The 17,335-nt window shown below is 44.3% G+C and overlaps 2 protein-coding genes across 5 annotated transcripts in view; one reads left to right on the forward strand and one right to left on the reverse strand.

Moving 5' to 3' along the window:
• Nucleotides 1-4,893, forward strand: part of B3GALNT2 (beta-1,3-N-acetylgalactosaminyltransferase 2) — a 46,683-nt gene extending 41,790 nt beyond the window's left edge. The window contains 3 exon segments of the mRNA XM_081039161.1: nucleotides 511-720; nucleotides 1,291-1,347; nucleotides 3,632-4,893. Of these exon segments, the coding sequence (XP_080895287.1) occupies nucleotides 511-720; nucleotides 1,291-1,347; nucleotides 3,632-3,766 (402 nt within the window). The 3' untranslated portion in view covers nucleotides 3,767-4,893.
• Nucleotides 4,873-17,335, reverse strand: part of TBCE (tubulin folding cofactor E) — a 78,073-nt gene continuing 65,610 nt past the window's right edge. For 3 of the 4 annotated variants that reach the window (XM_081039148.1, XM_081039145.1, XM_081039147.1), the window contains 12 exons: nucleotides 15,706-15,805; nucleotides 14,441-14,543; nucleotides 13,246-13,322; nucleotides 12,360-12,455; nucleotides 11,801-11,865; nucleotides 11,645-11,709; nucleotides 11,162-11,311; nucleotides 10,126-10,279; nucleotides 8,976-9,044; nucleotides 8,404-8,463; nucleotides 5,360-5,451; nucleotides 4,887-5,174 (listed from right to left, as the gene is read on the reverse strand). In XM_081039148.1, coding sequence (XP_080895274.1) covers nucleotides 5,082-5,174; nucleotides 5,360-5,451; nucleotides 8,404-8,463; nucleotides 8,976-9,044; nucleotides 10,126-10,279; nucleotides 11,162-11,311; nucleotides 11,645-11,709; nucleotides 11,801-11,865; nucleotides 12,360-12,455; nucleotides 13,246-13,322; nucleotides 14,441-14,543; nucleotides 15,706-15,805 — 1,124 coding nt within the window. In that variant the 3' untranslated portion in view covers nucleotides 4,887-5,081. Of the gene's footprint in view, nucleotides 5,175-5,359; nucleotides 5,452-8,403; nucleotides 8,464-8,975; nucleotides 9,045-10,125; nucleotides 10,280-11,161; nucleotides 11,312-11,644; nucleotides 11,710-11,800; nucleotides 11,866-12,359; nucleotides 12,456-13,245; nucleotides 13,323-14,440; nucleotides 14,544-15,705; nucleotides 15,806-17,335 lie in introns of all 4 variants that reach the window. The other variant, XM_081039146.1, reaches the window with a different exon arrangement.

Below are 17,335 nucleotides of genomic sequence, written 5' to 3' on the forward strand. Positions count from 1 at the left end.
TGTGTCATTCTTCATAAGAAAATGTGGTTGAGATGGGAAATTTCCCCGTTAGGCTCCTGGTCACAATAGTTTATTAATCTACAGTTAGAGGGGGAACACATTTTAAAATGGAAAACGTGAGGTAATGTAGGAGGGAAGATGATGAGGCTTTCTGCTCATGCCCAGGAGAGGAGTGCTGCTCACATTGAAAGCTGCTGTACATTATGTGTCAGGATGAACTTGTGACACATTTCTGAAAACTATTTTCTGTGTTTCTTCAGCAATACAGTATGGATTAGTGAAGTTTTCTTTAGCATATATACACAAAATGATGTACTTTCCATTCTAAAACTCCACAAATGCAACTTTGAGAGAATTTGATAAACTGATCTTATATATAAAACACACACTAGATAAATAATTCCTTTCCTTAGACTAAAAAATAAAAACAATTTTTCTCATTCTTCTTCCCTTGCTTCTACAGCTTCTCCTTTGTAGTGAGAATGAAGGAGGCAAGCTTAACAGTGATAGGATGTATCAGTCAGACCAACACAAAAAAGCCAACTGATTTTGAATGTCAGTTTCAGATTGAATTGGGCAGTTGACCGAACCGGAAAGTGGCAGGAGCTGGAGTACCCCAGCCCCGCTTACCCTGCCTTTGCGTGCGGGTCAGGATATGTGGTCTCCAGGGACATCGTCCACTGGCTGGCCAGCAACGCGGGGAGGCTAAAGACCTATCAGGTAATTGAGGATTCCTGGCCTCAGTGGACCCATCCTGCCCAGTATCCCATCTGAGAGCAGGGCCAGCTTCCCGTGGAAAGGACCATGTTACTCCTTCTGTGGAGGAATCACTCCTCAGGAATTAGGGACACGCCTGTCCCTCAAATTGGGCTCTAAATTCTACTCCTAAACCCTTTTGTGAGCCTCCTTACTATCTGTTCAGTCTATATTTACTATTTCCTGGAGGAGTATAAAGATTTATATTCGGAAGAGGTAAGATGATAAGCAAGTGCTTTCTTTTTGCTGATTCTCGGGACCATGTCAGGAATAGCTCCGCCTCATTCTTAGATCTCACGCTGGAGGCCTAAGGTCCACGGGAGCAGTGGGCAGGCCACTTTTATAGGATGTGTGGTGTTCGTGTTAAAGCCACTAGCTTTTACTCTGTCCGTGTTAACACAGGCTTGGATTTCATGTTAAATTACAAAACAAAGAGGCATAAAAATAATTTATTAAGGGAATGGGTGTGGCACTGTCTTTACAGATGGTACAGCTTTTAAACTTTTGCATTTAAACCTTCTGGTGCATGCACAGGGTGAAGATGTAAGCATGGGCATTTGGATGGCAGCCATAGGACCCAAAAGATACCAGGTAAGCAGGTCTGAGTGGGGCCGGCCTCGGTTCTGGAGAGTTGAGGAAGGAACAGTGAAGATATTTTAGCATCAGTAACTGTGCTCTTGATTTAATTCGCAATAATCCATCGAGGTACTCAGCCAATATTTTTCTGAGTTGAAACCACAAGGAAATGTTTTGAATGGAAGTTTCAGGTGACTCAAGTTTACAGCAGTGTGGTGGGTGGCCCAAAGACCCTCCACCCTTCTGACTGATGCAGATAAAATGGTGGATAAAATATGGTGTTTTAAAATACGTTGATCACTGAGCTAGAAAAACAAGAAATGAATCTGCATGGATCAGAAATGGAAAACAGAGCACTGGGAAGAAAGGAGGCAGAGATTTCTGTTGAATTCTGGATTCTTGCTTCCATTTTGGCCAGAGAAGGTGCAGGGGACAGAAGGAGCCATGCATAGCACCTGGAGCCCAGAGTATACCCCCACTTTGCGGAGGGAACAGAAATCAACCCCATCTACTCGGTCAGCTTTGACAGTTCTGTTCCTTTGTCATACTTTCAGTCCTACCTCTGCAATTATTTCACATTGAACAGAACTCTTTCTTTTTTTTTTTTTTTTTTTTTTTTTTAAAGGTTTTATTGGGGAAAGGGAACAGGACTTTATTGGGGGAATAGTGTGTACTTCCAGGACTTTTTTCCAAGTCAAGTTGTTGACTGTCAATCTTAGTTGTTAAGGGTGCTGTTCAGCTTCAAGTTGTTGTCCTTTCAGTCTTAGTTGTGGAGGGCGCAGCTCAGCTCCAGGTCCAGTTGCCAGTTGCTAGTTGCAGGGGTGGGGCGCAGTCTACCATCTTTTGCAGGAATCGAACCGGCAACCTTGTGGTTGAGAGGATGTGCTCCAACCAACTGAGCCATCCGGGAGCTCAGAGGCAGCTTAGCTCAAGGTGTCATGTTCACTCTTAGTTGCAGGGGGCGGAGCCCACCATCCCTTGGAGGAATTGAGCTGGCAACCTTGTGGTTGAGAGCCCACTGGCCCATGTGGGACTCGAACCGGCAGCCTTCAGAGTTAGGAGCATAGAGCTCTAACCGCTTGAGCCACTGGGCCAGCCCCCAGAACTCTTTCTATATCTGATGATTCTGGTGTCTGGTCTCTGCGGGTCTGATTCTGTAGTTTGTGGGCTCTGCAGACTATTCCTTATGGAGCTTCTCTCCTGATGTGTTGAGAGACTTTTTGTTGTGACCTCACTCACATTCCTTGAAAAAGGCAGGGTGGAGGGGTCTGTATTTAAAAGGCATTCCACAGAGAGAATTTACATCTTTTCTACCACGCACCTATGGGTGTTCCTGTCCACATTTCTGACTTGGGACTTGGGGGGCTCTACAGAATGTGACTCCAGGCAAAGACCCACCCGAGTGCGGTCTGTGGTTCCATGCTCAGGAGACCCCTTTCCATCGCACCCAGGGCCCAGGTGGAGACAGACAAGCCTCCTCCCTAGCTTGGTTTTCTTAATACACCCAGGCTTTCACCCCTCAGGGGCGCTGGCTGGCTGTGGTAGTCTCTGGTCAGTCTCCTGGCCCTGGGCAAGGCAGAGGCTCCAAGGCCCATGCCAATACCAGCACATTCTACTCCAGAATACTTTCCAAAAATGTTTGAGGTTGTATCCAGCATTTTTATGTTCTCTGGTTGGATGGTTTCTCTGGATCTGTATTTTGCTCTATTGCTGGGAACAGAAGTGATTCCATGGAGCTGGGAGGTGGGTTGATCGTTAAGGACCTGTTGTGAAGTCTTGACAGGCCCCCTTTTATCCTCCCAACTCGGTATCAATTTACCTATATTAACTTCCTGCGGCCTTGAGCAGGGTACTTCACTCTTAGTTTGTAAAAGGGAAATAATTCCTACCTCACAGGGTTATGATGAGAATTAAATACTACTTACAAAGCACTTGGTGCAATCCCCAGAATCTTCTAAGCATTCCATCAGAAGAGCTGCTGTTAGTCATACTGCTGTGTAGCCACCTTTTGTATAATAGCAAATATGGAACTTTCCATTTGTGGTTTCCAGACCTTGTCTTCATAGAACTCCCTTTGCTGTCTCTTACCGCACACACTGCCTGTTTCTGTGTGCTAGGGCTGCAGGGTGGCTGCATGTGGTGCCTTCCCACACCCCACAAATGCCAAGTGGGTTCACACACTGAGTTGTCTTTGCAGTAAGCTCAGCTTCCCTGGGATGGAAGCGGCCATGTGCCGCTCTGTCCTCATGCGGTTTCACATCACAGCTCCCCAGTCAGCTTTCGTTTTGTTTCGCAACAGGACAGCCTATGGCTGTGTGAGAAGAGTTGTGAACCGGGCATGCTGTCTTCCCCTCAGTATTCCGCGCAGGAGCTGACACAACTGTGGAAACTGAAGGAGCTGTGTGGCGACCCCTGTCAGTGTGAAGCAAGATGATGGTGACTTAAGTCGCAGTGTTTAAAAACCAGGGTAGGCGAATGGTACTCTGGGTGAGTCTGAGGATAGCCAAGGTGTGGCAGGGATTGTATGATCCTTCAAGAACAGAGTTCTAGCTAGGCTGGCCCTTCTGAAACCAGCGTGGTATTTCTTAATGTTTGCACAAAGTTTCCTTTTTAAAAATCAACTGATATGGTAGCATAAGAAAAACTGTCTTCATGTGTTGGAAGATGATTTGAAAAATACCAAATAGTTTATAAAAGAAAAAATATTTCTAAATCCTGTAGCTGATTCATTACCTATCATTTTTGGTTAAAACTTGGCTTGTTCAGAGATTGTTAGTAACCAAGTTGGAATTTCAGCCTGGATTGCAGCTTAGCTCCATGTAGCCTAATACGGGCCAAAAACAACTCACAGAAATGGCTGTGTGATCATTTATGAGCAGTGGTCACTTATACCAAAGTTTGGGGTTTCTGGACATAATGTTAGATTCTGTGGGTGTCGGAATGAAGTAGGCAACTTAAACTTGAAAAAGAACCAATGTAATTCTCAGTTCTGGACCTTGGTTTTGAAGTTCATTTATGAAGTAGACTAACCCAGCTTTTTCTTTTGACATTTCACATAAATCCTGAAGGTCACAGGTTAGTACTTCTGTTAAAAAAAAAATGCTCAAGTTTTGTGAATATAAGTAAAGTCAGATACCTCTCAGGGTTTTAGTGCCATCGGGAAAGATATTTCTAAATACTTGACACTTTGAAAGAATTTTGCTTTCCTCCTGTCATTGCCTAATATAAGTGAATTTCGATCAGAGCTGCTAATCTTTCAGGTGTAGGGAAAAGCATGTAATTAATTTTTGTTGAGTACTCTAAAAATAGTACAGTTGAGAAGAGAGATCCTAACACATACTTCATATAATTGGGGTATGCCTCCCTAAGTTTAAGGGACATTTCCCTAAATGACCAACCAAATCATTTTAGTAACCTTTTAAACTAGTAGTATCAATAGAGAATTAAAGCTGGTCTTATGACAGACATTAACTGTGTTCAGATTTTATATCTGACATAAAAATCACACAATGAAGTACAGTCATGAGCTATAAAATAAATGAAATAAAATCATTAGTAGGTGCAAAACCTTTATTGCTATTATATACAAGCGTAGAAATGGTCACTTGCAATGAAAAGTACGATCTTTTCTATACTTAGGGCAAGTTATAAAAGCTTTTTTTTTTGAGAGTAGAATTGTTCCCATAAATCATTTGTCTAATGAACCCAGTCACAATACACAATCTAGTCTGAGTTTTATTAGTTAGGTGTTACCATCGTACTAACAGACAATCTCCATTTTCCACAGAATAAAACTGTAATGACTGTTGGTCATTTTCTAGTTCAATCTCTCTGCCCGGCATCTAAAATTAGAACAAAGGGTTGGGGAGGGGTGATTAAGACAGATCCAACCAAGCATTTTATATACAACCCCGCCCCCACCAAGGTCTGTGGTCTCCATTTAGAATCAGTGCTATGTGGAGACTCAGTTTAATAGCATGTCACACTGTAGGAACTAAGCTTGACAGTGTTTTGCTGGGCAACTTACTTTGGGACTTTCATAGGACAACAGAAGGTCTGACACAGGAATTTTGAGAAGACGTGACAGCAGTCCTTTCACCTTTTGAATTGTCATGGAGTCTATCAAAGAAAAGAAAAACCCTCAGTTCTCTGAAATGACAGTTACCTGTGTGACTAGCTCACATGACAAGCCCACAATTGCAATGACAAAGTATCAATTTGCACAAGTAAACGATTAGGGAAAGGTGCGCCAATTGCCTGGGACTAAGTTTCACAGCACTTACTGAGTCATTTGGGAGGCGGAGCCAGTGTTTGACCCAAGTGCCCTTGACAGTGAGCTGTCATACCATTTCGGTGGTGGTTAATCCGAATAAACGAGAAATAATTCTCTGAACAGAGGAATAAATGTGAGTAAAATCATTAACTTTTCTTTTAAAATCTTTGTGATTACTTAAGAATTAACCGAAAGGCCACTGGAGTGGGGCTCTCAACCCCTCTGGCCTTGATTTCCTGCTCTGTAAAGTGAGGGGTGAACTAAATAATCTACAAGGTCCCTAACCCGTCTGTAGTTACTATAATGTGTGATTGTTTGACCACGTATACTGGTGACCACCAGGCATGGAAATGTAACTTAGGGAGTAAATGTTTTGGTTTGTTCAGGAAACACTAGAACTTTTTTCCAAAGATGGGTATGTGGTAAATATTGGATATTTTGATTATGAGAAATAGTTTCTTTAAAGCTTTAGCTGGAGATACAGCGATAATATGGAGTTCCCACAAATATTACATGTATTCAAACATATTTTTCTATAAAAAATCCTTTTTGTAAAAGCTGTGTTTTTATGCAACTTGTGATAATAAATGTTATCTTTATTTTAGAATAAAAAGTGGCCTTTTCTTAAGTTCATTTAATATAGACACTTAATAGACATTTATAATTTTAAGTAGCTTAATTTGCTCTCATGTGTAGGTATGTGATTGATAGGTAATCGTGCTCTTTCAGATTTAGCTGGACTTTCATTGTTGGGAGAATGGTCAGTGACGGGTTAACTATACGACAACGGGAAATGACAGTCCTCTAAGCCATTGCCAGAAACAAAAAGTCTGGTCATAAAACAGTTCTCGTAAGAAATCTGCCTACCTGTAATGGGTCCACAGAAGAAAGGGGGAATTTGCGTGTTAATCTAAAAGATGTTACTATTTTTAATACAGTAACACATGATTATCTTAACATTCAGAAAATGCAGAGATGGGTAATTACCTTTCTGCTTCCCTATGACCAGTGTGGCAAGTTTGATGGGTATGCTTCCAAGCTTTTTTCTGTTTCCGTAAGGTTTTGTAATACATATTGGTCTACATTGCTTATATATTATAGAGTGATACACCTTTCCACGACAGTTCCTCTAGGCCTGCCCTGTCCAGTATGGCGGCTGCATGTGGCTACTGAGCACGTGAAGTGGGGTGAGTGTCGCGAAGGAACTGAACCTTTTATTTCCATTTCAAGTTAATGAATTTGAATTGCCACACTTGGCTAGTGGCAGCCACACTGGACAGCACAGCTCCACACCCACGTCCTTCTTTCAGAAACACAATAGTACAGCTTGTGGTTCCACCAGCAAACGGTCATTTCCCCCAGTAAACATGAGAATGGTTTTTAGAATGCTTGGTCACAGCATTTTTTTTAATTTTTTATACCAATTACCACATGACTTTACAACAAGTATATACTGATTTTTGATGCCAACCCTACATTTGATGGGTAAAAAAAGTTTCAGTATTTTACATTCTTTATCATTTTTTCTTTTTAAAGGCTATTTACATCATGTGGCATAAAAATTAAGAACTGTTTTAAACTGTTTTACGGCTGAGTTTAGAGAATACAGGACACTGAACAGCTTAAAGGAGCAGCTATTACATATAATGTCTGCATAATTCTAATCTCTACTAGTTCCACCTGAAGACTAATGGGACTCAGAACACAGGGGATGTCCCAGCAGGTAAGAATCTCAGACGGACTGGGGCAGTCAGTACAGTACAGACGGAGAGAGGGGAGGCACACACGGTCACCAGCAGCCCAGGGCCATGTCCACACCCCCACACTCCCACGGTCCTTGACTGATGGACCGGAGTGCCTTCCCCAGGAGATGCTGACAAAAGAAAGCTTCACAGATCTAATGACATTCTTAAGCCATTGCCACAAATTGATTTCAGGTATTTAGAAAGTAAAAGGAAAAATGCAAAGACATCCCAAGCCAATTACATTAACAAGTTTGGTCCTCCTTCACTTAGTGCCTTTACTGACAGTATTTAAGTTTGAAAACAGAATAATGAAAGAAGAACCACTAATTTTAATTCATCTTTACATAACAGCAAAACTATGTATCATAGAAATTGGATTGCTAGTAAAGAAAAATAGGGTGATAACTGGTAAATTGACACTAAATGGTTATCAATCAGAAACGTACAACCAAAGCCATCCACAAGCAATACCAGGATAAGCTTGTTTTATTTGACAAAAACTAATTTAAGAATCAGTGTGTTTACTGCACTGACAGGCAAACAAGGAAACGTATTTTACTAGAGTTATTTAGGGTGATACATATTTTATTTCTTCAAATCCTCACTGCTCTAAACTTAACCTGTTTATATTTTAGTATTTAACTGTGAATCTAGTTTAATCTTTGAGAACTCACAGGATACTGAAAGACAGTGTAATTTTTCTCTTGAGTGAAAGTTTAAGGTAAGTCACATTGATCTATTTGGTTGACACAAAAATATTTTCCAAATAAAACATTCAATCCCAGTAGCACAAATATTTCAAGTTCTAAAGTAGTTTTTTCAAAGAAAAACATTTCAAGTGTGTCTATTAAAAGATGGCATTTAAATAGTTTCTTCAGGGACTCTTGACTGGTAAGGAATAGAATGTACGAAAAGTCACAAATGTCCAAGTAAAATCTATCAGCTCTAAAAAGGCCACACGTTCCAATAGTGAACTATTTCATTTCATCCAACTCAGAGCTGGGCCGGCTATGCAGGAGAATAAGACGGGGAAGACAGACTCATTCCGCTTACCTGGCAGCTGTTTCTCTATGACTTTCTCATCAAGTTTATTAGGATATTTTATCTTCAGTGCTTGAAGGAAAAAAGGAAAGAGACTACATGAGACCTACGTAAGAACGATAATTGGGACTGCTAATGATAGATACAGCTGTTCAGTAGAATTGGCTCAAATCCTAATAAAGGAACAGGTCTTAGTGATGTTGAAAATTCCTTCTATCAATACTTCATTGAATTGCTACAACAACAAAACAGCAGGACCAATATTCTATCGCCTTCCGTATTCCCCTAAATCCTTCCTTCTTGACAATGTAGCTACGTTTTTAAGTGTAAGAAAAGTCACAAATCTCCAAATATAATTCAGTTCACTGCTCAGATACTTCCCACTGTAACACTGTTAAATGTGTTTACAGCATGGGAATTGCTAAAATGTTCCAACAGAATAATTTGGACATATTTGAGATTTTAAATGTCAAAGTACTCATTTAGGTACTTAAGAGAAACAATTCCTATTAGGTCTTCACTATCTGTTTCAGCACCTAAGGACTCGAATACAAATAAGCTGTCTTTGAATTAGGGGTTCTTACTTAGTAGCTGGTTTTTGAGCAAAAACGGTTGTTGTGTTTTGAGTTCTCCATCTTCAGGTGCACCATATTCTATTTAAGAAGAAACAAAAACGGATGAGTGATGAACTAAAGGCCACGGTCAGAAAAGCATAGGTAAGTGTCAAATAGGTCCAAGTGTCACCTCTGTTAACGTTTCCCTGAGTCCTGAGAGAGAAACCTGCTCCTTCCTGGGGCACCACTCACAGGACACCTTTACCCAGTTTCAGCCAGACATGCGCTGCCAGGCTGGGCGCTCAGTACCACCGCTTGGAGAAGCAGCCTCAGTAGAAAGCAGGGTGTAAGGCAAGCTGTACTTGCCTGCTCTCTCTCCTGCTCAGCCAAGCTGGTGACAGAACTTCTGTAAACACCCCAAGTACCCGTGCTTCTGTCTTCCGGCTTCGCAGAGTGAAGCACTGAGCCACACCTGCAGGGCTGCTTTAGGCCTCCCCTCCCCACCCCCAAGTGATTTCGAATTCACCTAAAGTGGCCAGGAAATTGGGCCAGCTAATGGAGTAATCTGAAAGCAATTCCCACGGGCAGCTCTTCTTCCTCAAAGATAATGTTCCAGCCTGAAGCGTTTCCGCAGTGAGCTCCTCGCATTAGGAAATATATAAAGAAAATCACGTAACAGTGAAATTGGGAATAATAATGAAGTCAGAACAAGGTGGAAGGTACATCAGGGACAGAGTCATGAGTTCCAGCCCGGGAGGAGCACACTGTGTCTGAGCCCGGAACGCAGCACTGGGCAAAAACTGCGCACGTGTGACCCTGCGCGGATGCTAGAATTACCTGGGCAGCTGAAAAAATACCACTGCCTGGCTTCTACCTTCAAAGGCTTTGAATTGGTTCAGTTCCCTAGGTTGGAGCCAGGTTGAGAGACTGTAGCCCTTTCTGCCCTTCCTGAGGTTGGCCGGGGTGGGCAGAGAGGAGAACTTCCGATTAAGAGCCGCCCCACCCACCCTCACCCCCCACGTTTCTCAGGATCCTGCTGCTGAGAGATGCTGCTGACTCATCCTCTCTACAGACAACAGACTCATCTCCCAACCTGCTGAAGTGGCCCAGGGAGAGGAGGAAACCCGGCCCTCCTGCGACACCCCAGGGATAGGGCTCCCCCGAAAGGCCCAGTGCGCACTTAGGCAGAGTGACTGGTATCTGGGGTGCGCAGCAAGGAATTCTTCGTTCGGCCTGTTCTGTGCTGGGTCCTGATGGCCCCCCGCCTTTTTCCACGCGTTTCCAAATGCTTTTCGGTAATCAAGCTCGGCTCCACGCCTCTCCTCTGGAAGAATCTATGTCAGTGGGAAATACAAACAAGTCCACTGAGGCAGTTTTCTAATGAGTGTTTTGCAACCTGTGCTTTCTCCACTGCCAACCCTTAGTCGTTGAGAGGGACAGGCAGTATTTTTTTACCTTTCCTTTTTAACATTGACAGAATTCAGGAGTTTATTTAGAAAGAAAAAAATTTCAGTTTTAGACTTTCTTCACAAGAGTATTTGCCCACAAGCTGGTTTCAGGACTCTGCCAGGTGCCTGCGGTCACCCACCTGGAGGAGCTGACCCCGAAGGGTGGGCAGGGCACAGCCTTACCCATTTATGACAAGAGTAGCTGAGAAGTAAGGGCAGAGAAGCCCGAGGCCCCATCTTTCTGCCTGTGTCCCCCTCACAGGAAAGGACAGTGCCTGGTACTGCTCGGCCTGTCTTGGAGGGAGTAAGGCCGGGCCAGCAGCTTCCTGGCACTAATGTAAGTGTAACCCACCCGAGGGTCAGTCAGCAAGCACCACTGTCACCAAAACGCACAGGATGACCACCATTTGGAAGACCACATCTGGTCCTTAACAACAGTCAAATACTGCTTTTTACAATTTTTCCCCTTCCCCCACTCAGGTTCAAGCTGTTGTTTCTCAGTCTAGTTGTGTAGGACGCCGCTCCCTGGCCCAGGCGGGTATTAGGAGCCTTGGTCACTCACGGCAGCCCAGCTCCAGGGAGAGCTGTTGTTCACAATCTTAGCTGTAGAGGGCGCAGCTCACTGGCCCATGTGGGAATCGAACCAGCAACCTCGGTGTTAGAAGTACAGCGCAACCACCTGAGCCACTCGGCTGCTATACTTTTTACTTTTTTTGATAATTTATTTTCTAGTCTAAGAAAAGGCCTCGTCCCGGTCCTAGCACTCACCTTGCACTTGTTCAGGGTCTGCAGCTGCCCGATTCTGGCGATGATGAACTGACGTGCAGTCTCTGCTCCGCTCCCTTCAGTCAGGGGGTTTCTCAGGCACGACAAAGCCTGCAGACTCCGCAGCTTATCTAGCTCGTTGATAAATGACCACTGTAGCCCCACAGAAGAAAACAAATGAAAATAAACATGTTTCAGGCTAATTTTTCAGATTATTTGAAGCAGCAACAGAGTGCTGCGTCAAGCAAAGTGGCTCGTTGCAGCGGGAAGGAGGCACAGGCTTTGATCTCAGGCACCAGGAAGAACACACCTTCACTCCCCGCCATGGAAAACGAGGGGAGCTGGTGGGATTTCTGCGAGGAGCTTCCCTCAGAGGAAGCTTTCCTTTTTCAATTTAAAACATTTTTTAACAGAAGGAACCCACGGACTGTGGCATGAGAGTGGGAATCAGTGATACGGTAGTAGGCACGTCTGAAGGGCCCTTACTTGTGATATCCGATTGTCGTTGAGCACGAGGTACTGCAAGGAAGGAAACATTGATGATTTGCACCCTAGAAAAAGGAGAATTAAGTTATACAGTAGAAGTGAAAGGAATAGCTCAAGTAATGGGGTACGGGAGGGGAAGGTAGTAGTCTTACATACCAATTCCAGAATCTGGAAAATGTAGAGAAGAAATCCCAATGTCAGAAAGGATTAGTTGTTCTAATCTGCAATGATAAGTGTTCAATTTGACTTCACAGAACAATTTCAAATGCTACGGCCTATCAGCCAGACTAGATTTGTGAACTTTTTCCTACACCCCAGGTTTTCATCCCAGGTGAAATGCTGAGAAACCCTGAAGTCCAGTTTGGGGAATGCAAAGTGGACTCTTCAAGCTACATTCTAATGATCTCCTCCAGCAGTCCTGGGTGTCTGCTGCTGTGCTGGGTGCGTCTCAAAGAGGAAGGAGCTCCCCCGTCTAATGAGTGACGACCTCTGACACTGGCACCAGGGCCAACTCATTCACTGTGCAGTTATCCAGTACAGACAGTCTACACTGTACCTACTTCACAAGGAAACTGTAAACTCCAAACATTTCCTGAGTTGTTCCTCGATTTGGGAATTGCATCATTACTACTGTATTTCCATTGAGAAAGTATATATAGCATATGATCCCTTCACTTAAAATGTGTTAATAATAGGCATTTTAGGAGCAAATTACCTGGGCAGATAGGCTATTAGAAACAGCTGGTTTTCATCAATTAGCCGATTCGAGGAAAGGTCTAATAACTTGAGGGTCTGTAGGATGTCAGTCGGCCTGTATGGAAAATAAAATTTTTTCAACATGAATTTAATCTCTTGTTTTCAAAGGCACTGCCTTAAATTACCTGCATTTGGTGTGGAGAGGCTGGGGGCGGGAGGCTAGTGGGTACGACTATAAAAGGGCAACATAAGGGACCCCTGAACGGGAAACTCTGCGTCTCTACGGGATCCCGGCGGCACCCACCCCGGCTTTGTAAGATGTTACCAGTGGAGGAAACTAGGTAGTAATTGCCTATGAATCAAAAATTATCTCAGAAAGTTTAGTTTTTAGAAACCTGCCTTTGCCTGTATAATAAATTATTCTGTAAGGCAAAATATCATTAATTTGAATTCTTTAAAAATTTGTTGTAAATTTGCCCACATTTATTTTACACAGTAATTTAATAATATCAATAAAAGGAAGATGAAATGGCAACATATTTAATTTACTTAAGGGATCAAGCTTTTCAACTACTTTGGTACATAGACCTTAAGCAAACAGTGCTAATTACAAATGATTTAATCCTTACAACAAATCCTACAGATTTTCCATTTAAGCACAGAAGTTAAACACATTTATGTAAAACTAATAAAATTCATGCCTTCCAAAACATTTAATTCGAGGCTTTCACCCTAATGGGGTTTTCCTCAATGAGTAATGAAGTTATAGTAGACATTCTAATTTGTCAAGGCAATGAAGAAGCATTTTTCTAATTCTTGCAGATCCTTCTAAAAATTAAAGATATAACAGACTTTATCCAGCATGATTAGGTGGTGACAGGCGCAGGGAAGTCAACCCTTGTTACCTTTCTGAAATGGAAATACTGTTGGACTCAAGGTACAGCTCCTCGAGGACCGGCCACCCGGCAGCACATTGCAGCACCTAAAGGGAGACGCAGTTAGGGGGCGACTCGGGCTGCCACGAGTTCAGTCCAGTCACTGTTTTAGAAGCAGTACCTGATGGACATTTCAGGCCAGGAGGGCTGGTGGGCGGCTGGTAACATTAAAATGCTGGCGGCATGTGTTTCAATGACACGGAGCCTAACTTCAGCACTCTGAAGCCAAGGCAGGTGTCGGCACCACATGGGGAGCAAGCCGGAAATGGACCAGGCACCCCCAAGGTGGACTGCAGAGGCTGACTTAGCATGTCCTTGTTACTTCTGTGGTTTGCTTAAGCAACGGAAGGAAACACCCTTCCCTCGATGCTCGATGCCAGTCTGGGTTTGTAAAGAATGTACTCATCAGTCAAAACTTCCCAATGACTACTCCTGATTTTTCTCACTTCAACTTGACGGCCATCTCCCCACCGGCATTCCTACACGCCCTTCCTGTCTGATGCTAACTAACCCTGGAGAGGGAGTCCCAGGAAAGAAGTTACACAGTGGTGGCCACTGGAAGCACTCAAGTTCAAGGTGACATCCCTAAGGGAGGTGCCTCGGTGACATTTCACAGATGAACAGCTTGCTGGGGGTGTACTTGTCTGCACTTGTTTGAACGTGGACTATTCTGGGTGTGTGAAGTCAGCCCCTGACAGAAAACAGCAGTACCAGTACCAGAGAGAAGTTCCATATGCTGCCGGGCCAGGGACCCAGGAATCCCCACAGCTGCACACAATGAACAGAGAATTCTAGAAGCTGAACTTCAAAAGGATGTGAGAACCTTCCTGCTGCTCGTTCTCTGCCCTAAGAACACCTGTGGGAAACTCAGGCAGCTAAACGCTCAATCAGCAGCTAACTAAGGCTTTTGGCAGCTTGGCACACATTTACTGCATGGCACTATGGAGAGCCACAGGTCAGAAAGACACCAGAACAAATCCGAATGAGCCCAGAGAATGCGGATTCCTAGATAGAAACTTCTACGTCACTACAATGGTCCTGTAACTCCTGTCTGTAAGACAGTTTAAACAATCCTATTAAAATGAGGCCATAGTGGTGCTTCAATTACTAATTAAACCAAGAATTTAAAATTGCTAATTACTGGGTAATAAAGAAATATGATTACCTCGGCCCATGTTATTCCTGTTCGGCTAAGAACTAAAACCTTCAGTGTAGTGAATCTTCCGGTTGGAGATAGTGAATCAGAGGGAAATCTTAGTTTATTTTCACTGTAGAAAAAGAAGATACAATGTGCTTATTGCTATACAGTAGCCCCAGCTGAAACAGTCACTGAAAGCAACAATTTGGGATTTAACGAGTCTCATCTGTTTCAACCTTACAATGAAATCTTACTAAAAACAAAGTGAGCCAAGGCTATCTAATTTTTAATGTTGACAATATCAGCTTTCCAGTGTCTGACATGCAGAGCTGTTTCCACGGGTCCAGGCAGCTGCGTGAGGTTCCTGAAACAAGGCTCAAGCGTTTGGAAGGTCAGCGTCCCCCTCACAGGGTGCGGCTCTGGACATGGCAACACGAGCCCCACTGTGAAGTCTCATGGGTACGCGAGGTCCGTGGGCTAGAGTTCTGCTTGTCTAAACAGTCCGCCCTTCTGCCATCAGGATGGATGAAATGAATTACTGCCCTTTATGTTCTCTTTCGAGATCCTAGTCTCAAAGGACTCCATGACCATCATTTTGAAAGAAGAGACCATTAACACACATTAGCCCTTATTTCCAGAACAGGAGACACCGTGGGTCAAACTTTGCTTTATTTGGGAGCACAACTAATTTCGGCCTGACTACCTGCTACACTGAACCTACCTGTGTATGTAAAGCTGGCTCATGAATGAAAGGGGAAGCCTGGCTGAGCTCTTGGAAAGTTAGGTTCTGAGATGAAAACTAATCAAATATTCGAGAAGGCCTGGAAAACTGACATCAGTAAAATACATAGATTAGTGAAAAATCCTTATCAGAACTGAATTAAACTATTCCAGTGAAATTACTCATTCCTAAAGCAACTGAAATGCTAGAAGCTTCAGAAGTGAACAAGCACTTTTAATGTCACCTCTCTTTACTCCCCAGTTAAATACGAGCTCCCCCAGCTGGGCTACCTGTATGGTCAGGCTCACCAGAAATATTAATAGGATCTTTCTGCTCAGTATGTCAACCTGCCCCCTCCCCACCCAATTAAAAAGTAAAACACATTCCCTGTTAATGAACCACCTCATGACCATTTGAAAAACTATAATATCAAAGAATATGAAAGAATAAGCTAAGCTTAAATAATTCAACTGAGCCATCCTGCCTACCCCATTCCCACTGAGATGCTGGGAGAGAGCGAGAAGAGAGGAATTTCAAATCATGTGACAGGCAACCAAGAAAGAGTTCCTACCTGAGATTAAGGACTTCCAGGTGTGTGAGCTGATCAGCAATATCTGTGACTTCATCCCATGAAGACAGCAGATTTCTGGACACATCTACATTTCTAATATCTAAAAGCTCATGTTAAGAAACAGTAGGCAGAAAGATTCAGAGAAGACGTACAGGAGTTACCTCTTAATTCTGGAGCATGGGATCTTTCATTATTCACTTTATGCCCTCTATTCTGCACATTTTACTTTTACCTTTTTAAATCATCCAACTGTTCATTCAGAAGCCAAAAGGTTCCTTTTCGTATAGTACTGCAAACTTGGGACAAACATCTACAATCAAAGGAATGAGAACCAAATGACAATGCCACACCATTCTCACGTTATCAACAAAAAAGGAAAACTGGTGGCGGTGCTCTTTTAAGCACTGAGGTGTCCCCAGGTCCCACCTGGCACTGTCACCAGCCGCAGCACCACAGGAACCCATCCCATCACGTGACGTCCCCAGGAGAGACAACACATTAGCTTGGACAAACGTTCAGAAGTGCTAAGAAGGCCTTGGGCAGTCACAGGGTCCCCGCAGACTGTATGCAGTTGGTGTGACACCCACTGTCCCTGGTACAGGAATTCAGAGAAGCAAAAAGCAGCAGGAAAGAAAGGTACTGGAGCCAAATTGCTAGAGGGGAGTGGTGGCAGTGCCATCAAGAAGGGGCACAGCTGAGCAAAACCCCCGGGGATAGAGTGACGAGGGGGCGCCTGGAGCAGGACTGGACCGCCCAGAGGAGATTCTTCCACCTCACTCTGCCATGTCTGGAAACGGTTCGTCTGTTCCACAGGTAAGTACTGGGGGCCCGGAGCACGACGATGAACATGACAGTGTCAGTGGGGAGATGACCTACAGCTGCCAGGCAGACACGTGCTCAGAGCACTGAGCAGGAAGGTGGTGGCATCTGAGCAGGGACTGATGGAAATGAGGGAATGCCATCCGGACAGAGGGCTGATGCAAAGGCCCTGAGGTCAGAGAGGTGGGCCTATGACGGTCAGCAAGCTCGTGTACCTGGGCAGAGGGCCAGGCAGCTGGAAGGAGCCGCCGAGGCCGCAGGGCCGGGCCAGAGCACGTCTGCTCGTCTGCCTGTCTGCCTGACATGGGGGCTGCGGGGCTTGGGCCCGCGATGGCATCTGACCTTGTCTGTCAGAGGTCCCTCAGCTGCGGTGTGACACAATAAACAGACTGTGGGGAACGAAGACCGAGCAGAAAGGGAGTCAGGAGGTTCCCTGGGGATGACAAATGACAGCTTTGGTACCTAACAGGAAAGTGGGACTCGGGTTTTGCCGATGGTTTAGATGAGATGGGAGAAAGGAGGAAAAGCCAAGGCCAACGCTGAGGTTTTCAGCCTGGGCCACGGGAACTGCCATTTGCTGAGAGGAAGAAGGAGAGGGTGAGTGGCTGTCAAGGGACTTCAAGTCCCCCACGTGTTAAGTTTGAGATGACCATCGGATACGCAAACGGGCATCAAGTACACGGCTGGAGACGAGTCCAGGGGAGGGCAGTGCCGAGAGATGTACATGAGCTCCAGAGGCCTGGCGCCCCCAGGACCCGCAGAGGGGGCATGGCCAGCGCGGGGCACAGAACAGAGATGGTGTCGTTGTCAT

This window comes from Rhinolophus hipposideros, assembly GCF_964194185.1.
Source record: "Rhinolophus hipposideros genome assembly, chromosome: 26".
In the NCBI taxonomy this organism is placed as follows: Eukaryota; Metazoa; Chordata; class Mammalia; order Chiroptera; family Rhinolophidae; genus Rhinolophus; species Rhinolophus hipposideros.